The sequence below is a fragment of the Scomber scombrus genome, chromosome 21 (assembly GCF_963691925.1).
Source record: "Scomber scombrus chromosome 21, fScoSco1.1, whole genome shotgun sequence".
Lineage (NCBI taxonomy): Eukaryota > Metazoa > Chordata > Actinopteri > Scombriformes > Scombridae > Scomber > Scomber scombrus.
In genome coordinates, this window is record NC_084990.1 from 8,475,261 (window position 1) to 8,503,113 (window position 27,853).

The following is a 27,853-nucleotide window of genomic DNA, read 5'->3' on the forward strand; positions in this document are numbered from 1 at the left end:
AGTACAAGTTAAGTGACTCACGTTAAGTAAGAAGGAACTGCTAAAGCTGATGGGTTTGTAGTTTTAAGAGGACTGTGGAGCAGCTGATGGGTTTTTTAATATGTGATGACTCACATGTTCACATGTTCACATGTTCACATTTTAATAGAGTGGAAAAGGCAAGAGAGGTACAGATTGGCTTCACGACTGCCTCGCTCTCCCTGCCGGTGACTGTGACGTGCAATGTGCATTTCCACACACACGGACACACAAAGCCTATTCTATAGTCAGCCGCTAAATCTCAAGTGCTGCTTTTCCTTCTCAGCCAAATCTGTCTCGATCAATAGCGGCTATAAATACCACTGAAGGAGCAGCTAGCCACTGAATGAGGGCTGGAAGCTGTCAGCATCATTCAGTGGAAGAGGCTACTGGCATCGGTTGCTATGTTTCTCACAATTCTTTGTGATTCTCTGGCACTAAGGGTGAATTAGGAGTCAGAAAGCCTGACATAAAATCAGACATTGATAGCTAACATTTTAAAAGGACTGTTAACTTGGTTGACTGACACATAGCTGAAGTACCTTACCGCTGTTGAATTAATTGAGAAGTTTAATCTGCACTAACTTTGACAGGGATCACTTTGCAGGGAAGAGCCATTTTTCAGGTTAAATGTTTATCTCCAGCACCAGATGGTCCCGCTGTTTAAGGAAGATGCCGCCAGTCAGCTGCTTATTTTAGTGCTTTTCCCAGTAATTGTACTTTTATAGCAGAGCAGCATTCAAACCCAAGGAAGTGGCGTGTGCGTGTGCGTGTGCGAGTGCGTGTGCATGTGTTTGTGTGCTTGTGCGTGTGTGCTTGTGTGTCTTCAGCCCGGCTGTATATGGGGGTGGCAGAGGATGAGCGAGCCTCCATAGATAGATTTCAGCTGACGTAGACTCCAATAGAGGGGAGTGGGCTAAAACAAGCTGCTGCTCACTTAGTTACTCACACAGAAACTCAGATATGCAGGAGGACCCTTACTCACAAACGCCTCTAAATATAACACGAAAATGTAAGACTCTTGCTCACATGTTGACACATACCAGCCCACATTCCCACTCCCACTCCCAACTTGTAAAAATTGCACATGTAACAATCTTCATCTATGTTGGTATGAACATGCCACCTCAAAACATCTGTATCGAATCTGTCTTTAATGGTAATCTGCAAAATCCTCAATGTTTTTGTTGTCAAATCATTTTTTTATTGCATTTCCAAAATCAAATATTATATTATTATTATCTGAACTTCTCAGTATCAATATTGTGACAGATGTGCTTTCATAACATTTTTACACACAAGAACAAACCAGTCATTAGCAATGTGGATATGATGACTAAGCAGGTAGAGACCGTCATTGTTCATTTTACTTAGCAACACCTCTGTTATAAGTCGTAGTGTTGTAGTGTTGACTGTGTCACCAACAGAGAGATGAGTGTTTCTCTAGATAAATGATCTAGCTGATCCTATCATGTCACTGTCAGACAGGCCGTTTTTTATCAGTCAGTGACACTAACACAGCTGAATCAGCTATAAAGTGCAGAGCTGGCAGCATTAAGGATCATCAGTCAGATGCAAAACTTTTACATTGGCAGACAAGATGTACCAGTGGCAACCACCAGTAAATAAAACACCATGTTTGAATATTATTTTTAAATAAACATTGTAGCTGTTCCCATATCAACTAGACGGATGATGCAGTTTCCGCAGCAGAGAGGCAGAGCAAGTATTTCTCCTTCGACGGACTCATTTAAAACTATATACCCTCCCTCTCAACTTCAAGAGCATACTCTTCACTTGCTGCTTAATATATGCCACGCCTTGACCATTTTAATGTCCTTTTAATTAAATAATTAATGTTATTCACTTTGCCTGTCAGTGGTTTTGATTTTGGCTGATCAGTTTATATAAACAATGCAGATTTTAAAATATTGCATAAAGTGACTTTTCAAATGTTTTATGAGGAAGGGAAAACATTCAACATACCTTTTAAGCTTGAAGGATGCAATATTTTAGGGAGAAACACTGAATATTAAAAATAACCTTTTTGTTTACAAGAAAACTCCACAGGATACCTTCAAATTGCATTTGCATACTTGTTAGACATATTACAATTAAATATTTCCCTCAAATTGTCCAGCCCCTACTTTTCCCACTTCTCTATATAAGTATGATATCAATTTCTCACACAGCATCTTTTATTTAGTTACTCTCGCTGCCAATGATCAGCGCTATTTAGTCATCAATAAATTGTTGCTTTAAATATAAATGTTTACAACCCAAATTAGTTCATTACAAATATGTCCTGAACCCTCAAGGACGGCAGTAGAAGAATCACACACACACACACACACACACACACACACACACACACACACACACACACACACACACACACACACACACACACACACACACACACACACACACACACACACACACACACACACACACACACACACACACACACACACACTTTCCCTACAACCATTTCTTGTCCCCCTTTTTAGACATCAGTTGGCAGAGCAGAAAGCAGGCCTCTCGCAGCAGGAAGACGGGAAGGCGGCCAGTCGAGTGGGACTGGGCCAGGAAGTGGTACCTCGTCACTGGGAGAGGGGGTGGTTGGACAGGCGGACACACACACACACACACACACACACACACACACACACACACACACACACACACACACACACACACACACACACACACACACACACACACACACACAAAAGAAATGGGAGCAGATGCCTTTTTCTTAGCTGGCAGAATTACCGTCTTTTCTCCAGGCAGTCTGGTACAGCTGATCTAAGAAGTGGCAGATAGAGCGGCTGTGAAGTTTGCCTAGTTTACTTGTTGAGAGTGTTTAGGCGCGCTGTTTTCTTTCTTTGGGAAGTCAATTATGTCACTCTACCCAGGTGGGCCATTTCCCTTCAATTCTGAAATTTTAACGACCCTGCTCTGCACCCCGTAGCCTTGTTGTGCCTGTGTGTGGATACGTATATGTGCGTGCGTGTGTGTGTTTATATAACTCTGGGCATTGAGCCTTTGGAAGTGTGACACAAGAGTGTACGCTTGAAGTTGAGTTGAGGCTAAGCAGTAAATTGCACTCAGGAGCATTTCCCAATGACTGAGCTGCCTTTTTAAAGGAGTCTTTGTACCTCTCATTTACTATTTCCAAACAACACCAGACCTTATGTGAAGAACAGCCAATTCAGCTGCGTTTATTGCACATTAAGAATACCAAGTACAGAAATAATAAAGAAAGTGGTGGAGAGAATATAAACAAAAAAAATCACCCCAGGGCCATGGGGGGTCCTTTCATTATTATTTTATTGCAGGGATTGTGGAATGATCACATGCAACAAAGGTCTGCACGCTGGACTCAAACCGACAACACTGCATGCGTCCTAATCAGTGGGCTACCAGATGATAAGATACTCAGTCCTTCCCCTCTCTCTCAATTAGTCTGTTATTTGCTTTCTCTAAAACACACTTTCTCTCTTTCACGCAAATTATTAACAATTGTTTTATCTCTAACAGTTTCCCGCTCTCTCACCATCTCCTTTATTTGCACACAAAACCATAACAATTTTTTTAAATCTATCTCTAAGGCATGCAGCCTCTCTCTCACTGTTTTTTGTGCACACCACAATCACAAACTCTTTCATACATCTATCTTCTCACATCTGTCTTCTCATACACAAACACTGTTCATCTGTCTTCACACTTGTCTCTCACATGGAAGAAGATGAAATGACTTCAACAGTATTATTGACCAACGTAGTTAAAAGGGCTGAGAGTAGACATCCACACTAACAGCGTTTCTGGGTCAGGCTATGGCCCTTAAAGAGAATGCAGTTTGTAGCTGGTCCCACATCAACTGGACGAAGGATGCAGTTTCCGCGGCAGAGATGCCGAGCAAGTGTTTCTCTTTCGCCAGACTCATTTAAAACTTTACCCTCCCTTAAGGTGGAGAAGACACACACAGTTTCAGATTAGTTTCAAACACTCAACATTTGCAACGATCCAACGTTCACCAGAAGCAAAGCATCAAACAACTTAATGGGTTACTCTCAATTGCAAAACATCAACAGAGTGCCAAAGCTGCAGTTTATTGCGACCGCTTTGGGGTTGAGAATATTATACTGTGTCGTTACTCCTAGGGGACTTCGAAATGTTAGTTGTGTTTGGCATCCATCATTCAGGTTCTGTCCTGTGAGTCTAAATAATGCTTGTCCACTACTGTGAGTTGTTTTAATGATGGACTAGCCAAAGGCGTTGAGGAAGTGAATGCAGCCCATTAATCTAGGATTGCAGCCAAAGATGGTGTTTAAGCTAATAGTATTAAACCATTTAAATATATGGATGCAATACTGTGTAGGCCAGACAGGTTACTCACTGGCAAAGGAAAACATTACTCATGTTTTCCCTTGCCATGTAGAAATTGAAAACTGCTTCCAATTGCTCAGTTAAGCCATATATATGGTATACATCAGTTAGTGCTGATAAAATTAGTTTATCAATCCAGGGGTTCTCACCCTGAGGGTTAGGGTCCCCCAAAGAGTCACAAGATAAATCTAAGGAGGTCACAAGAGGATTAACAAGATAGGAAAGAACAAGTAAAAAACATTTCTTCTGCCCAAATGATGCCCAATGATGTCGTCGGTCGGTCGGTCCCCACTTTGGTCCAAACTGAAATATCTTGATAACTATCAGATGGATTGGCATGACATTCTATTCAGATATTCGTGGTCCCTGGATGTGTAGGAATGACTTGAAGTGATCCCCTTGTGTTTTTAAGTGAAGTGTCTCAAAGTTTGGATGGCTGGTCATGACATTTGGCAGGCTGAACGTTTGATTTCTCATTTTGTGCCCCAAAAAAATCTATAGGTCTATATTTGAAAAATACTTTAGTTAATGACCAAATGCCTGCAGAACTATTGACTTTCGTTTGAGTCTCAGCATGCTAACATGATATGCTAAGATATTCTAAAATCAGCATTCAGCTCTAAGCATTGCTTTTCCTGGTAGCCTCAAAGAGCCACTAGTTTGGCTGTAGACCCTTAGTCTTGTTTCTTTAGAAATGTTTTACTGGTACTGTTTCTCAAATGTGTTGATTTGATTCATTTCCTTTTTGGAAAAAACAAGCAATTCAAAGATGTCTTATTGGACTCAGCCATTTTCACTATTTTCTGACACTTAAAAGCCTGAACGACTAATCATTCAAATGTAAAAATTAAATTGAAGTATCTTCTTAAGAGGGTGAAATGACACGCATCAAGAAAAACAGCCTGTGCCTTTGAGCCTTGGTTGGAGTTGGAGCACCACATACATTTCCTGTTCACAATTAATGGAAGCACAGAGGCTAGATGTAATAGAAAAAGAAGAAAATGAATGTCTGGGGATGTCGAGGCATGTGGTAGAGAGTTCACCTGTGTTGAGCAAGTTTATGTATTGGGGAAAACCAGAAACTCAATGTTGGATTTACCATGTGGTGGTGTCCTGAGCTGCTGGACAACCAGGACACAGACGGCGTATTTTACACCTCCAGGTCCTGTTTTATCAGTCCGCTCTGAATTGGATTTGAAAATGTGCTGTGCATTTGAGGCTGTTGTTTGAGGTATAAAACAGCAATGTTTGTTCATAACCTGCAGACCGCCTCCTTATTTACATTGTCCCACTGACAGCTCCAGTAATATCAGCTGACAGCAGCCTGTGTACATTTCCCACTAATTTCCCACAGGGCCGCTTATATTGAACACACACATTGTAATGTAGGTGTGATCTATACCTGTCAGAAATGTGTCTTGCACAGATGTGGTAGACTCCATCATGTGGTATCATAATACAGATCATTTTGTCTGGTTATTGTATATCTTTTCATACAAGAGGTGGTACAGTATGTGGGGAACATGAATATCTCGTTATGCAAGGAGTCATACACATGATTAAACCCAGGGATGCTCCAGGCGATGTGCGTAATTGTTAGTAAGTGTACTTGCTGTAAGCAGTGTTATTTACTGACATAGTTAGATCACCTGTTGATCAAAAAACATTTTTTTTTAAAGGAAATTGGAATACGCCCTTTAAAACCTGATTAATTCATTAGAACTGACTGAACATGGTCATATTTTTCCTGTTGAAACATTCTTTTTGTATTTGATTTCAAGCAGTGTTTTCTGTCTTAAATGATGCAAAGAGCAAGCACATTACATCAGTGGAAAACAGTTTCAGTTGTATCAGAATGATCAATAATTCAGCAAAATGTGCTCATTATCAGGCTGCTGAAAAATAAAAATTCAATCTCCAGCAGAGGGACATCGCTTAAAGTATTTTTCCTTCAGAGAAACATTTATTCACCACAGTGAAAATTTGCAGTGAACAAATTATTCTCTGAACAAGCAACACAGAACAGACTGTAGTGGGTCTTGAATTACTAGAACTACTCGTACTTGTAGTATCTTAAATTGATGGTGTGGTGCCCCATTACAATGCATGGATTGCAAACATTTTCTAGTGTCTTTTTAAAATCACAGACTGATGAAGCAGCTGTAGCTGTGCCAGCGATGGCACTGGACCAGCGGTACAGATTTGACTCAATTCTCAGCATCTGGTGTTTGTGGATATGTCTGATTGATAACTCTGTCAACACTGTACAGATACATTGTGGTTTATTGTGCTGTAGAGTTTGCTGTACAGTGTTAAAAGTAAACACAAGCAGCAATAAAACAGATGCTACCAGCAGGAGTAATAGTGAAATACCCTTTTTACATCAACATTTTGACATAACAGAAAAGCACAGGTATAATTAATAACATTAATGAGGTCCTGGTGCAGACCTATAATTAATGTTATTAGTTACACCTGTGCTTTCCCTGCTCAAGTCAAGTCGAATGTCTGCTGTGATACTTATTGAATTAGTCTTTAAAGCTGCATTAATGCTTTGTTGGCCAGTTGGGGGCAGCGGAGCAGACTGTAAACACAGCATTGACACATTTTTCACCTTATAGGTTAATATGGCTTATGTGTTTGCAAAAAGTCGCCTATACACATCTAGCAGACACAGACCAACATTAGCATTCACCTGGAGTTGTGTTTATGTCCACCTGTTGAACGTTAATCCAATATTTACTTCCCTTTTAGCTCTGTTTTGGCCTCCACTATCTCTTCAGGGAAATATCTTTAGCTGCTGTTTGATGTTGGACAGTAAGGGTAAGGCAGCAGAGGTTACTTACAGAAAACAGCTGAGGCTTGTAGCGAGCATAATATGCGGGTGTAAAACCAAACAATGAACAATGCTAAAAAATACTTTAGAGCTCATAGGGAATGCAGAGTTGGGTGATAATCTTCTCTGGGTTCACTACATATAACCCCTCTCTTATTACATACATGTTCATTAGAATCATTGGTAAAGGGGACATAAACACAAAAAGGACAAGTCTGCAAAACGGATGTCAGAGAAGGATTGTAACTAATGCACGTTATATATGCAATAGTTATGTCATCATGTAATGATGTTTTATTTATCTGTGGCATTACTAGAAAAAAGTGAAACCAAAGCTTAAAGGACTAGTGTGTAGAATCTAGTGGCATCTAGTGGTGAGTTTGCAGATTGCAACCGAATCCAAATTGCAGCCGTTTAAAATGTTTTATTTTACTCACGATAACATCAGATTTTTCATGCATACCCACAAACAGCTGTCTCCTCTGTGGCTTTTGTTGCTAAGGTTGTTCCTTGTAGGCTTGTTCCGTGGGTTGTTCACATCGTTCACTCGCTAATTTCGGATCGGGTTCTGATTAAAACATGTATGGATGTATTTAAGAAGTTTCCATTGCGAGAAAAGAAAAGAAACAAAATCCTACAACAGTTTGTTTATGTTGCCTTCAGAGCAGGAGGGGCAACTTCTGAACGCTAACCAATCACAACAGAGTGGGCTTATCGGGAAGAGGGTCTTAAAGAGACAGGAGCTAAAACGACCTGTTTCAGATAGAGGCTGAATTGAGGTGCTACATAAAGGGCTAATATAAGTCATAAATCATGCAAGATACTCAAGTAGAGCCCCAGGGTCAATATATAGACCTGGTAATGTGAATGATATGTCCCCTTTAATATAAAATATTGATTAGTTCAGCTTTAATTGAGTCTTTAAGTGGACACATACTGGATTTGTGAGCTCATGGAGATTGGTGTTTCACCTTTGTGAAGATGCCGTAATATTTCCTCCATATCGGTGACAAAAGCTAACTGAAAGAGACAAACATAACAAATGACTGAAATGCCAATTGGTCATTTGCATAAGTGATAGAGATATTAATAAGTAAAAGCTCTACATTCGCTAAAAAAACGTTTTACCTGAGCGTCACATATCAAGGCCAGCTCAAAGGCTCGAATCTGCCTGCTGGTGTAACGACAGGCACATTCTCAGTCAAATGAGACGAGTCAGAATTATCTGTTTGTCTCCCCAAGCCGCTCCACACACACACACACACACACACACACACACACACACACACACACACACACACACACACACACACACACACACACACACACACACACACACACACACTTAGAGCGAGTGGTGTGTATTAGCTATAATTTAATCAGGCTGGAACAGCGTCTGGGCAGCGGGTGGTTCTGATAACAGCGACGTGGACGGCTCCTCGGAGAGTTCGTCATGTGGATTCAGGAGATCTCCCGGCAGGCGCCTCCTGTGTTGGTGGGGAATGAGGTGTGATAAGCAGGGTACCAAAAATCACCCGTGGAGAATGAGGGGTGGTGGGGTGGTGGTGGGGGTGGGAGGTTGGCATTGGAGCAAGACAAAGGCTGTTAAATTTAACTGCCAAGGGCATAAAAAGCAACACTCTAACTCTGATTGATTTCTTCCTCAAAGTCGATGATGTTCAGCGAGTTACGCCTTGTAAAGAGACTGCCTCTGTCTCTCACTCTGGTTTTTTTTTTTTATCACTGTGTCTTTGTGTCTGCATCCTCATCCATAGTCCAAAAACACACACACACACACACACACACACACACACACACACACACACACACACACACACACACACACACACACACACACACACACACACCGACAAACACCACCACCACAGCTCTGAGCACGGCTTATGTAGGGCTGTAGCTTAACTGGGCTCTCACTCTGACCCCATTCACACCTGGCATTAACCTGTGTATTCAACCCAGACTGTGTCTTTATCTGATATGTCTGGATTACATTTACAGGTGCTCTTATAATACACCTCTCAGATATACTGAACACTGAAATCCAGTTTTCCAGTTGTGCTTCGGCTTGCGAAACATGGGTCAGAAGGCAAACTGCTGCCTCCTGTAATATCACATGGGTGGTAGGGGCAAAGAAAAAAGACAGGGTAGAACTTTCTTGGATACTGTACATACATTAGGTTCCTTATAGCATGTGATTTAGATATTGAGCATTACGTTGTAGATCGGGATTTGTTTGAAGGTACAGCTCATCCAATGCATTTACAATATTTCCATCAATTGTATTATTTCTGATATATTGTTGTTTTGATCTATGATTACTTTCAGTGTCGATGAATTCTCAGCTTATGTGATATTTGAAATATTTCCTATGTATTTTGGATATTGGGTACAGAATTTGTCAATGCATAATTAAATAACAAATCACAATCACTCTTTCTGATGCCATTTTTTCAAACGTTTGCCTTGATAAAAGTCTACTGGCCAAACAATTGACTTCATCATTAAATACACTATGTAGTCAAAAGTATGTGAACTCCCCAGGCTGCCTGTCACATATTTGCTCTGTGTTTGGATCCACATTCAAAAGTTAAGTTTATAGCTTGTGTTTCTGTATAGTTTGAAGATGCATAGCTGGGTATATTTCAGTCCACCTGCAGAGCTGGTGTGAATGTGGCAGGTGCGTCAATGCATGTTTGGTGTCTTTCCACCTGAAAAGTGCTAATAAATTGAAGGTGTGAAGATGATCTCCGGCCTGGCTGCAGTTGTGTCACAGGCGGTTTGAAAGACGAGTCGAGTCACATCTCTGTGAACATATCTGTCTGACCGCCTGGGATAGATTTAAAGTGTTTTTATTTTCATCGTTCCTTAGGTGACAAGGTGTCACAACAAGTTTCACACCGTCTCCTTCCACCACATGCTGTCATAAAACAGGGAAAACAACTTCCTGTCACTGGCTTGTCGCAGCACCCAGAGTTGTTGGGCAAAAAATGTGCCCATTTTTACTTTGTGCAAGTCTTGAGTGTGACAAATAAAAATCTAAAAATCTAAACGCAGTCTAATGAATTATAGTAAGGATATTTAGCATTGAAATAGCTCCATGCTGTATTCATAGCGTCTTTATTAAAAGTCTTTGTTTATTATATGATCTTTATGTGTGTGTGTGTTTGTTTGTGCAGGGAGAATGAAGTCCTGAAGGTCCAGTTGAAGAAGTATGTGGGGGCGGTACAGATGCTGAAGAGAGAGGGGAGCCAGGGCAATGATGGTAAGAACACACACACATACACACGCTGTGCATCATTATGACCTGAAATTAGATTTCATATCTCTGTCCCAGTCCATCTATTTTGCTCTCAAAAAGAAATGCTCACAGATGCACACACAGAAAAATAAGGTCATCAGTTTCCTCCACATCCCAGACCAGTTCTGATGCATTTCTCAAGAGCTCATATGACTAACCTCCCTTTTAACGGTGTGAAGTCCTGTCAAACAGAATGAGCATCTTTCCCCTCTGTGTCTCTCACTCTGACTTATCCCTTTTCTTTCTTTTTTTTTCTTCTTTAGTTTTGTGTGGATTTGATAACTTTGACTTTGTTTTCCCATTGCCTGGGGGATGTAAGCGGTGCTCTGTGTAAAGACTGGCGAGATAAGCCCCTGCTGTATCAAAGGCAAATAAAATGAACATGGCAGATTATAGAGGGCCACATAATGGCTAATTGCATTTTGGGGGATAGAAAGGAGAGAGCGGTTATCTGTGACGCCCCGAAGGGTTTATGTGTTTGTGAAGGGGTTTTTGTATGTTTTTTGTGAGACAGATAGGTAAAGAGAAATGTAGATTTTGTTATATCTAGGTAATGATGTTTTATTTTTGGAAAGTGAAGCCGTGAGGACAAACAGGGGCAGGCTTTACCATTCGGCAAGGTAGGCGACTGCCTGGGGCCCCAAACTAATAGGAGCCCTAAACAGCTGTATATTTATTATGATGTTTAGATATGAAACATACAGGATTATATTTCTATTCTACCTTATTGTACCCTCATATTATAATGTTATATATATGTACACATTATACTGTATAAATAGACTATTGCATCACTAAATGAGGAGCTGCATTGTCTCTGCACAACTTGACTCACATGTTGCTCAAGAGGCAGAAACTGGAGGTAATATGTGATTCAGCACTACATCAAACATTGGAACAGATTTATCACAGTGCACATTTCAAAAGAGAAAACAAAGAGGAAAACTAAAGCAATCGTAAAACTCCTGAAGGTGATCTGCTTTTCTGTTGCTCCCCCTGAAACAACCAGCGGGGCCACAGTTACTAACGTTTCCCTGTTGCATAGACTCATTTGTTTGATGATGGGAACACCGACTCTCCAACCCCACCCCTCCCCAAACTCTCATAGAAACAAAAAGAATGATGAAAATATAAGAAAAAACTGCATTCAAGGAAGAAGAAGAGTCAGCTAGCAGCCTATAAGAAAAGAAACCTCCTGCAACACAATACTGCAATATAGAAATACTCCAATACAAGTCTTGCATTTAAAGTATTACGTGTGTTATATTATGTCACATGTTCCATTCATTATTATTACAACATTTGAATGTTTATTTGAACAGAATTCGAACTACTTCATATACTGCTTGGTAATTTATTCATATTTTATCACTTCAGATATTTTATATCAAAAATCTTAATCTGCATATGTAGTGGTAGTAAGTAAAAGTACTTCTAAAGAATAAATAAATGTATTTTTTCACTTCCTGGTTCAGTTCATGTCAATAACGCAGAAGAAAAACCTGGTAAATGATTGCAGTTATGGACACAATCAACCTCCATAATAACATGTGGTGAAAAGTAACCAAGTACATTTACTCAAGTATTATGTTTGCACTTATGAGGTACATATACTTACATTTTCCCATTTTATTAAGGCATATACTTCTCCCCTTCTACTGGGAGGTTCCTTCTATTTCAGAGGGAAACATTGTACTTGTAATTCTACTACATCATGTTACTAGTTCTACAGTCTTCAGTTACGAGGCATTTACTGACCATCAGCAGCTAATATTAGCTTCTTCCGCCCAGTCCCGTCCACACAGTGAAGACACAGAGTTCACACACCCTCCAACTATGAGCAAAACCAGGTGATTCTTCACTGAAGGTTTACCGACTACGTGTAAGCAAAGCTAAAGTTAGTGGGAGACAAGTTTCAGAGAGAGTTCAACCCTCCAGCAAACTCCCTGTAAGATGGCAAGCAAGCAAACTCCCAAAATGTATAAAGAAATAAAGTGTCATTAGTAGCTGTAATATAATTACTGAATGAGTAATCACATTACTGTTCAACAGTGATCGTCATATCATCTAATGAAACTGTGATTAATACATTGTTGTACTATTTTCCATCATTTACTCTTCTTTATTGTTTAAAACCGGTCTGATCTTCTGACTTGTCACATCTCTTCCTTTCTTTTAATTAATATCCTCAAATTGTAGCATTAAACTTGCTACCCACTAGGTTAGTAAAGATTAACAAATGGAATAATGGCCCAAAACTACAAAAATTAGATCCAAGTAGTATCAAAGTCCCTTTAACATATCACATTACCACAAGCCAATCTCCCCAAGTGTCAATGTTTTACTTATAGGCACATAGAAAAAACCTCATCACCCAATGAAAAAAAACAGTTTTTATGAACAGGATTTATTTATTCTGTTTCTTTTTTTTCCCCATTTTGAGTTCAAACAGTCAAATAACGTTGTCAGGTCCATTGACTACCCCCACTTGTTAAGCAGGCAGAGACCTGTGCAACTTCGGCCTACAACAGTGTCATGTTTAAAACATCACAACGGCTCCACATTTCATATCTCCGCTTCCTGGCAATTACTGTGTTTATCCTGTCAAACAAGGCCGCCTGGCCTGCCGACACCGGAGAGCACGGCAGGGAGGAACACTGAGGATAGGAGATGATTGGCCCCACACACACACACACACACACACACACACACACACACACACACACATGAAAACACACATGTATTATCAGGAAATAGCCATCATCCAACTCAGCTCCATGTTCTTGACAAACCTGTTGGGCCTTGCTCCTTTTCTCTTTTCTCACTGCCACCCATTATCTTTCTCGGCCTTGTTGACTTTTCATTCTCTGTTCATTTGTACCCTTTCCCTCTCTTTTTTTTCCATCCCTCCTTCCTCCCTCTTGTCTTTCCCTCTCCCTCCATCCCCGCTCCCCTCATCCCGACAGGCGTAGTAATTCCCTCTCCACAGCGTCGTCTAAATGATTTCATCCTCCCTCGCCTCTGTCTTCTCCAGCTAATGATGTGCCTCGTTCCATCATACTTTGATGTCGACTACCAGAGTCTGCTGGTGTGCGTGTGTGTTGGGAGTGGAGGAGGAGGAATAATGCGTGAGCAGTTTAGGGGGAGCAAAAATCGGAGGAAGGGAAAAAAAAAAAGAAAAGAAAAGAAGAAGAAGACGAGGACGAATTGATACACAAGCGCCCGTTTTTCATGTGCTGTCAGCATGCTTCCCCGTGATCAGCGCGCTGCCTCTCCTGTCTAATGATAGCGCCGCAGACGTGATCTCTCGAACGCTCCTCAGGCGCTGTCAGCCCCACTGACATTCCACAAAAGACGTTTCTCCATTCTCTCTGTTTCAGAGGAGCGATAATTATTGTTTCCTGCGTGATACCTTCTAATTCTGTTTGTTTGAGGGATTTCCCCCTTCCTACTTATACTTTCACTTTGTGTGACCGTGCGTGCTTTTATATGAATGCGGATTACGAAGCCGCACAAATGTGTGTCGTACACGCACGAATCCGTTTAGAAAACCTGCCGTTAAAGTCAAAGACGTTTATCTTACATGTCACATTAGCGCAGATCCCATCTGTGCAACGTCAAAGTGAGACGTATGTTTAAGTGCTTTAAAGAGGTGTGTGTGTGTGTGTCTTTGTGCGACTGTATGAGTGTGTCATTAAGAGGGGGCCATTAGTTAAGCCCCAGAGGAGTTGTAGTGTAACAGTGACAGTCATGTTTACTGTTTAGAGTCAGATAAAGAGAAATCTCCTGGGAGACACACCGAGCAGCACATGCAGAAATATATCACACATACACACACACACTCACACATGCACACACTCTCACACAAAAACCCAGTTTTACACAGTTCCTGTGGGTCTTGAAGATTCTCGAAGGTTTGTGCAAACAGTAAATCTGGCCTTGAAATGTATATGTTTAATTATGACTGTAATGTATGTAAGTGCTCTGCATTCTAATGAGTTACATTTGTGCAGATTTTTTGCAGATCCTCCAAGGAGGTCAAAGCTGTGCAATACATTTCAAGCAAACTCTCCACAATGCACTGATGTTGCAAGATGGTGCAAGTTAATTATGATATGATAAAGACTCACTCCTAAGTGTTACTGTATTATTCACCCAGCTTTATCAGTATGCCTCAACGCCCTGCATCACTCTCTAATGTTAGAGGTCTTCAATTTGGACCCCATCTGAAATCTTCAATGGGATTTAAAGGCAGTCAGACTGGATTCAGTTCAAAATGAGGTTTATACCAACAGGCGCAAGTTAACATGAGTCATTTTTTATTTATATAGTCCAATATTACAAATCACAAATTTATAATCCTCTCTCGATTTTAATTAGGAAAAACTCTCCCTAAAAATATCTTTTTAATGGGGAAAAAGGAAGAAACCTTGGGGAGGGCGACAGAGGAGTGATGCCTCTTCATTGATGGACAGTCATGTAATAGATGTTGTCTGCACAGAGTATACCAAGATAATACAAAATACAAAATAAGAGATAACTTGAGAGAAAACACTAATGTAACACATGATCAGAGCTGGATCTGCTGTGACAAATAACTTCTGCTGACACATAGATCATTGACTGAGGTGGGAATACAGCAACACCCTGCCCCTACGTAATTCGGTTCAGGTCTCTGATGCTAGGAAGTGAGGGGACCCTTGGTGACCTCAAGTCCAGTCTTACATTTCAGCAAACCAGACCTTGAGAGAAGTCAAAAAGCATTCTTCAAGCTGATGTTCAAGTAAACATGGCAGCTCTGCTCTCAGGCTCTGGTGTAGGTCACTGGGAGAAGAGGAAGAATAAGTAGAAGAAGATGCTCTTAGTGTTGGCAGTCCATTGATGTAAGTGAGGGGAATGTTTGAGAAACAGTCAGGGGTTAAGAATTGGGTGCAGTTGTGTGAAGTCCGTTGATGCAGTGATAAGGGGTCAAGATTGGAAATAAGGGCAATGACAGGAAAAAAAAAGAAGCATCGCTGTCTCGCCCGCAGTGAAGCTCTTTGACTCTTAGGTGATAATGCTGTGAGGCGTTTCATTCTCCCCAGGGGCAGTGTTAATGTCTGGCTGGTTGACCGGCTGGCGTTTTTGACTGACTGCTTCACCCGGAGAGATTGATTCTCCGGGTTAGGGGTAGGGGTGGGGGGCGGGCGGGCTGGGGGTGGGGGGGATAGTCACTGAACCTGGGGGAAACGAGTTTCATCGTGCTAAGGTGTGTGATTGCTGCACGCGGTCAGCTGAAATTGTCCTGCAGTGCCGTATATATATTAAAAAGATTGGCCTGCCAGCGGGTGGATAGAGATCAGGAGTTATTAACCTGTTAAGTGCTGGCTGAGGAGACTGGAGGAGATCGACGAAGGGTCAGAGGGCAAGTTAGTCCCTCTCTTCCATTTTCTTCTCAAGAGGCTCTGTGATACCTCTATTTCCTCTCATTTTTTTATCTCGGCGGTGCATTATTCTGTTGCATTAATGCTCATTTTCTGTGTGTGGAAACGGTAAAAATGAGAAGGTGTGACCTTGAGATATGAAGAAAATCGAGAATAGATGATTTGTTTGTTCCAACAATTCTCACCCCTTTTTTATTTCGCCTGATAAAAAAAAATCTAAAAGCTTCAGTTTGATTTAACAGATCGGTGCATCATTTTAATCCATCCCCCTGGACTTCACTGAAAATAACTTCTTCGTTCAAAGATATATGTTTTTGTACACTCTGCGTTTCCATTTCTTCAATCCCTCCCGCAGTTTTTGTGATTCATATTGGATGTTTTAACACTCTCCTGTGTTGATCGGACGTGTACGGTGGCAGACCCCGCGCTTTGATTCATTCTGCTTTTCCCTGTCGCTGCGTACGTGTTTAATTCATCCATAAATAAACCTGCTGCGGACAGGAGCTTATTCATCTCCAATAAGGAAATGGATTACACGGCCGTTTAAAACCCAATAAGCTTCCCTTGCTGCGCCTTGGTCTCTCCTGCTTCTCCTCCGACAGCCAGTAGCCTAATGAGTGAATGAGAAGCATTTGTCACCCCTGCCTGCCCTAATAGGAGTGTGTAACTTATTCATTACACCCATAGATCTGCGTTTATTGTCCCAGTGCGCGCTCCGCTTTGTCCTTGTGGGGCCTCGGGGAGGTCAGGCATCTTGCTCTGAGGTGTCAGCTTTATGTGTGTGTGTATATGTGCGTGTGTCCTCTGGTTTTGTTTATGTGCACAAACCTATTGAGTGAAGGAGTGTTTGCATTTTTAATAAAAAACTTTGTTCATATTGCTTTTCGGAGCTGACCTATCTTTGATAAAACCAGCAGTATGGTATGTGTGTGTGTGTGTGTTGGATCTTATGGGGGTGGATTTTCATTACTTATTGACTAATGAGTAGCTGAATGTGTTCGGGGGTTAATGTGAGAAAAGCAGGTCACAGTGGCGAGAGGGGAGCCATTACTAATAAACAAAGTTGTGTAGGTATGTGTTTTGTCAGGGCCAATGTGCATATGTATGCATGTTCTAATACTGTATGTGTGTTAGCTGTGATTTTGTAGATGAATTGAGACATGGTGCGTATGGACGTGTGTGTGAATGTGTGTGTGTGAGGTCTAAATTAAACTGTGCATTAGCGGCTGTAGGTGGGTATGAAACTATTGTAACTGGCGTGTAAGTGGTTTGTGTTATAAAGTTATTTAGGCCCCAGTAGGCCGACTGTAAAAGAGCAAATGATGAGTCATTCTCTATGTGAATTGAGCTTAATTGTGCCCACACATTCAGGCCACAGCCTCAGATCATAACAAGAGAAGCAGCTTACATTGTTGAGCCTCTCAGGTCTTAATCCGACAGCTTGGGCCTGTTTACCAGCTCAGAGGTGTGAGGGACTTTCATTTAATCAGCGGAGGGTGGTCTGTGTGTGTGTGTACATGACAATTACTTCAGCAGACACTGTTTATTTACCTGGCACGATAGAGGTGACATCGTATTATGTTTGTCACAGGTGGGGCCAGGTGGTCAACGCCCGAGTGTTACGTCTGTCTGTGTCTGTGTGTGTGTGTGTGTTTGCGTGTCTACGGCGTCAAATCTCGCGAGCGCTATCCATGTGAGCGCAGCAGGGGTGTGTGACAGATTTCATCACCTGGACGGATCGGTGTTAATGAACGTTTTAATCATCCCGCTGAATGCCAGAGCCTGCTGGGTGTCATCGCGTCCGCCCTTTTACCAGAGATAAATATGGAAAAGCGCGGCTGAGGAGGGAAAGCGCTTCAGCGAGGTGTAGATTCCCATCTGATTAATTTTTGTGGCTCTCGAGCAACGGGAGCTTGGCGTCTGTTGGAGTTATTGCCATTTCGTCACAAAACGTGATAACCTAAATATTACCACGCTTGGTTGTCTCCACTGCGACCTGTTAAAAAAAAGTCACAAATTAGATAAAGAAATTGTCATTAATGTAGTTTTCAACAGGTGGTTGTGTATGGTAGGGAGACCTCAAAGATTGTCTCTGGCATTAAATATAGATTTCCTCCTTGATCTTTCCAAAGCCACCCACTGTCTTGTGGTCCATGATTTATGACCCCAACCCAGTTGTAGCCGTGATGCTGTGTTCTTTGCCATGTTAGCAGAATCTGTACAAAGTGAGAAGAGGGAGAAATACAACACGTTCATTTTATTATTACGATCACAATGAGACCTTGACTGATTTAAACTGTACTCACAGTTCCTCCTTGTTCCCTGCATTTGAATGAAAACCTGTGAGCTGGACCTTCGCCCACAAGAGTCAATTCCCCCAGAACAAGCTTATTCTGTTGCCAGGGAGTCCATCACTGTCTCAGTTTGCAAGTCCAGGTAGCTTTATAAAATATTTTTTTCTGTTTTGGAAGAGCCTGGAATATAACCTCAGAGTAAAATTACTTTTAAGTCTCCCAAAATAGCAGGAATATGTGAATCTAAGTGAAAACTAAGATCCCTTACTTGTTTCAACTATCAAATCATCTCCAAATAGGATCAGAGGAGAGCTTACAGAGGTACCTGGGGGATTTTCAAGCTTTCAGGCAACTGAGGCATTGAGTGCAAAATTTGAGGCGACACAATTTAAGGAAGACGATTTTAATATTTGTGCTTGTTCAGTCTTCTTGAAGCTTTGTAATGGTGTGAGGCGTCCGTCTCAGAGACCGGATTAAGTCAAGAGAGAGCAGCTGCGATTCTGCAGAGAGAGAGAGGCGAGGGAGGGGGAAGCCTCCAGGTGATGCATCTGGAGATTCACCTCCTCTTGCCTCGGGGTGTTTTTGAATTCACACACATGTACGCACTCTCACACACACACACATATGCCTCCAGGCCATTACTGTACCTGGCAGTCTCTGCAAGCTGCATATTGCCGCCCGCCAACCACACAGGTTTACATGAGCATGTGTGTGAGTACGGAGCACTCTTAAACTAGCACATATACACAGTATCCCTCTTTTTAACATCTCCTCCTTCTCCCCTTGTCTACCTCCCACCGCTATCTTGGGAGTGATTACATCTGGTCCCAGCCTGCCTGCCTTCCAGCCAGTGTAGGAACTGGTGCTGTTTTAGCAGAGGCCAGTCTAGCCAGTCATTTCCTGCATGACTGCCTGCACTGATGATAACACAGCGCAGGCTTACTTTAGCATGCAGCCCGGTGGGCTGGGGGCTAAACGGCCCAGGTTGCAGAGAGCAGATGTCGGGGAAAGAGGGGCGACATGATGGCTGCTTGTTAGACTGGCTGTTGTTTGACTCAGACACATGTTTTGTTGCTGCGATTCTTGGCGGAGCTGTAAAGCGGTGTGAAAGTTGGGTGCGTTATCGTTAAGTACAGAAGGAGAGTTTGAGGTTGTTCATCTGTATTCTGGGTGCTTTGTTTAAAGGGGGGCGGTTTTTAATTACAACAGCAGCTGTACGTCGAATACCTGCAGCGGTCCCAGTGATTTTCACACTCCACCTCAATGCACTCTGGGTAAGAGGTAAAGGCTTACAAGTGTATCTTAGTAGCAATGATGTCATTGGCTCGATTCGACCAAGGGGGATATTAATCAGAGGCGATCGGTGAACTGCGACAGCCAACCAACGTGGCGTCCCACACACAGAGCTGATAATGAAATTGTAGGAGCATCTGTCTCTGTTGTCCTGTTAGTTTTGTCTTCTTATAACATGTTGGTTTGGCGTTTTAGGTATCCACGGGATAGTTCTTATATTCTAACTCTGGGACTTTTTGATAATATTATCATTTATGATTCATCTTTAGGGGCTACAGGTGATAAAAGGATGCCCTGTCAATACAATAATAACTGCAGTAGTTATAGCTGTTGCATTAACATGGTGGAATGGTTCACATTTTGTTGAAGCCACATCCAAAATCATCTGTGTCTGAATTTTAGATGGACTATAAATTTGCTGCAGCAGATATTGCTCTATTTTCAAAAGCAGGGTTGAACATGAGTTTGAATGTGGCAGGCAACGTTGATGTTCATTAGTTTAGACAGCTGACATCAGTGGGATCCCCTTTATGTCAAATGTGCCTCTCTGTTTTATGTCTGCTATTTGTGAAGCAGGTGGAACATATCAAAACAGGCTCAACATCCTAAAACACACCATTTTTCCTAACATTTTCAGTTTTTCCTGACATTTGTGAATCGCTGCTCTGATTAATGACTTCAAAACACATGTACAGTGTGATAAGTCATTCACTGTCTTCTTTCGAGCTGAGTGTGACAGACTGTGATGCAGCTTGTCTAGTGATCAATTTAACGACTTGATGATCAAAACATTTGCCTCACTCATTGAATGTAAGGCCTCAGCTGTGTGACATAGTGCATCTGCTTGTTTTGCCTGAATGTTATATCTCATAAAAGTTTGAGAATGATACATCACCCTCTGCTTTAACACCTCATGCTAAAAACACTGATTAGGCACATTAATAAACTAAAAATTCACTCTGTAGAAGGGAAAATAAGATGCAATTAGATGTTCAGCATGTTTAGTATTTAACAAGACTAACAGCTTGTCTACAGCTAAAGAGATTTTATGCCTTTGTAACAGCCACTGTAGAGAGATGACATGAAAGGGTAGAGAGAGAGAGATGGAGAAAGACATTCAGTGAAAGACCACTGCCGGAATTGAATATTTCTTAACTATTTGTTCATGGGTAAGCAGTGAAGCATATTTTGCATTATACATGTGTCACTACAGTGATTATGTTTTGAGTTCTTGAGCATTTTCAAAAAGAGGATGACCTACACTGAAAAGCTGCTTCTGCTCTGCTAACACATTGCTTTCACTATGCAGACTATTTAGACATTCTAACATTGTGACTCAAATAGTACACTTCTGTGTAGTACACTGTATGCACTATGTACTTACTTGCGTAGTGTGCAAATTTCAACAGGGTAGTACTTTCTCAAATAACACGACTGTTAAGCACTTACCAGAAATTAAGATTAGCTACTTAGCAAGCCAGCGTTAGCATTTACGTTATCGTTCGCTGTGCCAAATCATCACAGACTACTTAATTAACAACAGTATAGTGATGCTAATGAAAAAAAAAACACTTACATTTTGTATAACCTATTTTTGTATAATGCGACAATGTTCACCGTAGTTACAATGTCCTCAGCCACCATTTCCTTCTTGAAAAGTGGTCACTCCCTTTCTGCTACATAGCCAAGATGGCGACAGTTGAGGGTGAGAAGTATCCATAGTTCCACACTCAACTCGCACTCCAATTTTCCATACTCAGTGTGAATGCACTTATGCACTTAAAATATTAAGTGTAATCACAGGAGTGCGTGATTTGAAATACAATAAAGAGTTTACAACCATGCTAGCAGCTGTGATAACTTTAACATGCTAACATGCTCACAATAGCATAGCTAACATACTGATGTTTAACAAGTTTGATGTTTACCATGTTAACAATCCTTATGCAGCATGTTAGCATTCTAATATTTGCTAATTTGTGCTTAACGCAAATAGGTATGACATTAGTTTTACTAGTACTTGACTACAAACCAAATTTTGACCTGATGATGGTAAAAGTCACCAAACATTAATTCTGAGGGAGACATGAATCTGTCACATTTCACGTCAGTTTATCTAGTAGTTGTTGAGGTAGCCTATTTCACTCAGAATCACAAATGTAATCCTCATGGTAGTGCTAGAGGATTAGACATGGACCAAGTCATTAGAATTCATTGTCTGGAATTCATGGATTTCTGTACAAAGTTAAATGGCAATCCATCCAATAGCTGCTGAGATATTTCAGTCTGGACTAAAGCAGTGGAGAGCCGTGCTGGCTGTGAGGCTAAAAATGGAAAAATTAATTCATGATTGTTACATTTTATTGGAGAGCAGCAGTCCCTGCAAACTCAGAGGGGGATCATTGACAGTGATGTAAATTATGATTAGAATTGATTTGTGTGGTGGCAGGAACAATGAAAGTAATTCAGGTTTGAAAACGAATAACTTATTTTATCCTCCTGGTCTTATCCACAGTCACTTTCTGTGAGTACTGTTCTTTGATCAGCGTGATTACAAGCAGGCGGTACGAGGTCCGGAAAGGTCAAAACCACAATGACATGACAAATTACTGCATCCAGAGCAGGTTCATGTAAGAGTGCTAAGGAAATGGCAGAAACAGAGGCTATCTCCAATTTATTCTGCTCAACAGCATTCCTGTTATGATACTCTAATAATAACAATAATGACAATAAATTTAGTATGGAGAGGCTTTCAAAGGACCCAAGGATGCCGCACAATATAAAAGAATAATTCTCCTTGTCTAGTTTCATATTGAGTCTCCAAATATGTGTGAGTAATCTGTTTTGAGTGATATGTCTCGGCTTGATTATGAGTTTATTTTTCTTTTTTGGAGCACTGCTGGGAATTGGATATGAATATTTAGAGTCTTACACAGATAACTATCCACACTCGTTTGGAGCCTTTTCATTTGGAACCCCACAGAGCCTTTGAAAAGCTGCTGCAACTCTCCCCTGAATAAGTGCCACAAGCAAACCAAAAAACTCTATCTCTTCATCGCTGCCTCATAGCACATTTTATCCCCTCTACACACCCACCTCATTCTGAATTACTGGTTCCCTTTCCTCTTAGTCCCCCTCCTCTTCATGTATGTATATATATGCATGTGTTTGGCTAATGTCTAAGTGTTTATGTTGTTAATGTGCTATGTGATAACAGCCCAGCTTTATAAACAACTTAATCCTGCTTCTTATGTGCTAGGGAGCACCGCTCTCTGCCCCTTCAAAGACCTCAAGGCTTAAGAAGGAGAGTTGCAGGTGAGTGGGGGTAGGTGTGAATATATGTGTGTAAAAGGCTGTTTGAGTGGTAAAAGTAAAAGAAGATAAAGTAGGTAAGAGGGTGACGGTAGGTGTGTGCAGAGGAGGTTGAGAAGCACACATTGAGATGAAAGCAGTGCGGTCCTAATAAAAATAATTTTCACTTCAATCACACTTTGAAAACTTTAAAGTCAAATTAAAATTAACGTCAGTTTTTGCCAATAAATCAGTATCATCTTGTTTGGTTTGATTTGTGTGCTTCAATTTTTGTGGTGGTTACAAAATTGTCATCATAGGGCTGCAACTCATGATTATTTTCGTGACTAATTGCTTAATCGTCTTCAAATCATCAGAAAACGGCGAAAAATTTCCTTCACGATATACTAGAAACACAATGTGACATAGTGCAAAACCCCCAAAATATTTTACTGATTGTAGAATAAGACTAAGAAAAGCAGCAGATTCTCATTTGAAAACCTAGTAACATCAAATGTCTGACATTTCAGCTTGAAAATGATGAATCGCTTATCAAGATAGTTGCCAATTAATTTTCTTTTTATAGACTAATTGATTAATTGACTAATCTTTGCTGCTTTACTTATCACAAAGAAGAAATTAAAATTTGTAGTCATTCTTCTGTGGTGACAGTGCCGCCGACGCTAATGGGTGTTTTCCAGGGGGTCGTGACACAGTTGGTACCATCATTTTGTAGTTAACCAGTCGGGGGCTGACGTTGTTCACAGTTAACTAACTGCTGTTAACTGTTTGAACACACTCTGTATGTTAGTTACTTCATGTTGTGATTCACCACTGTGTAACATATGAAGTGCTGAGTTTATGACTATTTGCCGCTGTGAGTTTTGATAGTCTTGTCATTTGCTATCATCGTAAGCTAGGCTAACTAACTTCTACTTTTCAAATGGAATAAAACATAACAGGCACAATGGGTCTTCCCAAGTGTTGGATGTTATAAAGGGACACTTTAACAGATGAAAACCAACATTTGTAATAAGTGTTTGTTTAAAAAAGGGTGAAAAATGCCAACAATATCCACTTTCATAGGCTACAACTTTCAAGGCTAGCACCTTGGAAGTTGACAGTGTCCTAGCAAACCTGGCTCACAGATGTCAGTCAACTGCTGCCAGGGAAAACAGCCCTGACATTTTTTTTAGTAATTTTATTGTGTGAGACTTCAAATTTCAGTTCAAGCTAAACAGACAGCCGCATGTTATCAACTTTCAGTTTAAGTGGACAGAAATTCAGTCAATACAGACTTGATGGACTGTTCGATGTTGCCACAGATTATAGTGCAGCTATTCAGTAAAAAGTTCAATTGTAGATCTGCAATCTTTCAAACTTATTTCAATCAGTTTTTCATATAAACAGGTAGACTGAAGTGAAGTTTCAGCTTGCCGAACACGTTCTGTGGAAGAATCAAAAGTTAAATATTGAATTCAATATTTTGCTACAGCATCAAAGTAGTATTGACATGCGGCATGTCTTGACAATATAAGATAGGATGGAGAGGGGTTCACAGAGATGGAGAGTGGATGTAAGTAGGACAGAGGGATGCTGTAGAGCTTGTTATCTTAACAACTTCCTGACAACCTTCTCATCATCACTCCAGAGGACTCTTTTGTATTGGTTCGAAAACCTGCGCCGAGGATAAGGAGAGCTCTCAATAGACCTTTGCATCACTCTTTACATCTTCTCATTCTATACTCCAGGCTTTACCTGTTTATCCAGCTGTCTTTACCACATCAGACTGAGAATACTGATGAAGAGCCAAAATGGACTGGTTAGTCAGTGTATTCTGCAGCAACGCGGAGGGGATGATTCATTTGTCAAAGGAGGACATCAATTACTTAATTGATGTCCTCTGACACTAACATCAAGGGTAATCACATTCTAATTTGTGAGCTCACGAATGAATAAAATTCAAGCGTAAATGGACCCAAGATGCGTTGAAGATCAGGTTATCTAAGGCACCTACAGCAAAAAGCTGTTGGGATACAAGTGAGTGAAAAATGCAGTGGATCTGACAGGTCTGCTGTGAGAAGTCAGTGGTACATCTGTAAGAGTCAAAGCTTTACATGTTTTGAATAATGATAGCCAACACTGACATATGATTCATCTGAGCTGCTGTAATCAGTTTATAAATCTGAATAGACTCTCTGCTGAGAGCACTCATGGCCCGTGGATGTGATTGAAATAAATATAATTTCTGATTTGGTCCATGTCTAATTATGATATTAGTTCAGATTAACGGGTTTAGAGACGAGAGTTTTGAGATTAACTTGATCCCCAGTTTGTTTTGTAGCGTGTCAACTAGGTCCATATATTCTTAGATTGTAGTACTCAAAATTAAATTACGATATTATCTTTCACAATCTTCATCTGACATCATCTGTGTTAAAATTCACATGCATACAAATGTATTTTTCAGCGTTATGATTGCATTACAGATGTGGTTATGAGATTGATTGAAATAGCTCTAAAAATGTAAATAAGGAAGACATTGGAAGAGGTTAACTTTGCACAGATATTCAATTTGTTTACATAAAAAAAGTGAAAGTGCTTTAGTGAAACTCACTGAAGGTTCTTTGACAGACACTTTAATTGAAAACTTCATGAACCCTGATGATACCGTACATCTATTAGTCTCTAATGCTGCCAGGTTCTTGAAGGGAAGACGTGTAAAGGAATAGTTTGACATTTTGGGAAGCACTTTTATATCTGTACGTTAAATATATAACTTGAGCCATGAGCTGTTTAGCTTAGCTTAGCATAAAGACTGGAAGTAGGAAAAGTAGTAGGCTGAAAAAAGTTCCAGATGGACACTAATACTAACCCAGCAAAATGCAGCAAACAACCAAAGGTACAAATGCTGTAATTAAAACCTCCCATTTCATACAAGTTTCCAGCATACATTTGAGATGTGTATGATACCAGTGTGTTCTCCTCACTTGCTAAAATGTTTATCGGGATGATAATTGTTCCCTGGATGTCCTCGATACAAAACAATGTGATAATTGCCCAGTAAATGTTTAACTTTATAATGAAAAAAGGTCTCTTTGCTTGAACTTGTTTTAAGCTCTTTAGTCCCTTGTTGTATAATTTTTCCTTTGACAATTAAATGCTTCATCAGATGTTGACACTTTGGGTTCATTAATGGGACATGTTGACTGAATTCAAAACCAAAAGCTTCATTATGGTGTTCTCCTCTACAGTGCTTGTGCCTGCCGCCTCTCAAATTGGGGAAACTCCCTGTCTCTGATTAAAAGGAGTCCTCAGAATTAGCATGCCCCCTGCACTCAGTGTACATGCAAAGAAACCATTGGCATATTTTATGTAAGAACGAGAACAAAACTGCTAATGAAAAATGAACTTTCTACAACATAATGACGATAACTCACTTGGAGGGAATTCACTTAGTTGTTTTTTTTCCCTTTAGAGCATTTTTTTGTGTCTTTCTTCCTCAGTGAATCCCTCTGTGCTGTAGCTAACTCAAAGAAATGCTTGTTTTGTAAAAGTCCTTTGGAGTCTGGATCAAAAGCATTTTCATAGCTATGATTGAAATATTAAATACTGGTACCGAGCCTCATGCAATCTGTTTCTTTCTCTTCTCTCTCTCTCTCTCTGCTTTTCTTCATTTCCTCTCCTTTACATTTAGTGTCTCCTGTATTTGCCTTAGCTGTCCCTCCATCTCTCATCTTCACTGTCTCACGTTTATTCTCTTCCTCGCCGTCGCTCTTGTTACATTAATAATCTATGCTAATGTGAAGCGAATGTGGAGATATAAATAAGATGCTGTATGTATATTTTATCATTCTCTGGACCTTTGACCATCCATAGAAATCCGCTACGGTACGCCTGATGTCTCCTTGTGTTTGGAGTTGCTGGCGTGACTGAGCTGTTGTCACCGTCATGATGATAAAGTTAGTCAGGAGGGAAAAAAAGAAACACAGCAGTACGCTTTAGAGTGTTTTTGCATAACTCCACATCCCTTTTATTCTCTGTATGTGTGAAAAGCTTCTAAAGTGCTGCTTTTTTTCTTTGTGTAAATATGAATATGAAAAGAAATGTCAGGGTGTGTTGTGGGAAGCTGTTGACATCAGAGAAGATGAAGACTACTTCCTGGAAGTTCTCTGCTTAATGATTGTGAGAATGTTTTGCATATGCCAAACACAAGACAGGTGATCTGATGTACTCTTGTGTTGCTGACATCATCATCGTAATGCAGCAACGGGGGGTCATCTCGCTGTTTCAACCGCTCTCCGGAAAGGATGTCAATTTCTTTCTCGTGCCTTCTGGAGGACTTCCCCGCTGATTAAGCTAGACAAAGTAAAATCTTGGGTGTCTGCAGATAAGTTGGCATGATTAAAGGCCATCTAATAAAGTTTGACAAGTTCTGCTGTCGGAGCTTATTAGCTACAGCGCACTGAGCCGCTTTGTGGTTATGAATGAGGCCGACTCGTGAGTCACACGCAAGGTGAAGTTGAAGAGTTTACAAAAACAAAATCTAAGCGCGCCACAGTTGTTTTCAAGAGCAATGAGTAAGGAGCAGGTGGTGTTGATTGAAAGTTGCGCTCACCTCCAGTGATTAGCCATGCCCGAACTTCAGTTTGTAATAGCACCCTCATCTCCTGTATAATTGGCTCTCGTATTGATTAAATAACGTATGCAGCCGCTAATGTTTGTTTAGGAACTCAGGAAGTGGAACTTCTTTGGTTCAGGTGTTAAGCGTCCTCTCGTCCGCGCCGGCGTAGTGTGAATGGCAGCTGCATGATTAATAAAAAAGATGCATATGCTTAAGATGCTCTCTACTCTGTTTGCTATCAGCAATGTGTACTACTTGACAAATTCAAGGAGCTTTTTTTTGTGATGGCATGCTGTTTATTTTATTTGCTTTCGCACTACATGCCTCATCTTCTAATCGTTATTGAGGGATTTACCTGAATGG

The 27,853-nt window shown here is 40.8% G+C and overlaps 1 protein-coding gene across 1 annotated transcript in view; it reads left to right on the top strand.

Annotated features, from left to right (window-relative positions):
- snx29 (sorting nexin 29) overlaps nucleotides 1–27,853 on the top strand; it is a 137,891-nt gene that overhangs the window by 22,715 nt on the left and 87,323 nt on the right. Inside the window, exon 14 of the mRNA XM_062442326.1 lies at nucleotides 10,444–10,529. Coding sequence (XP_062298310.1) covers nucleotides 10,444–10,529 — 86 coding nt within the window. The remainder of the gene's footprint in view (nucleotides 1–10,443; nucleotides 10,530–27,853) is intronic.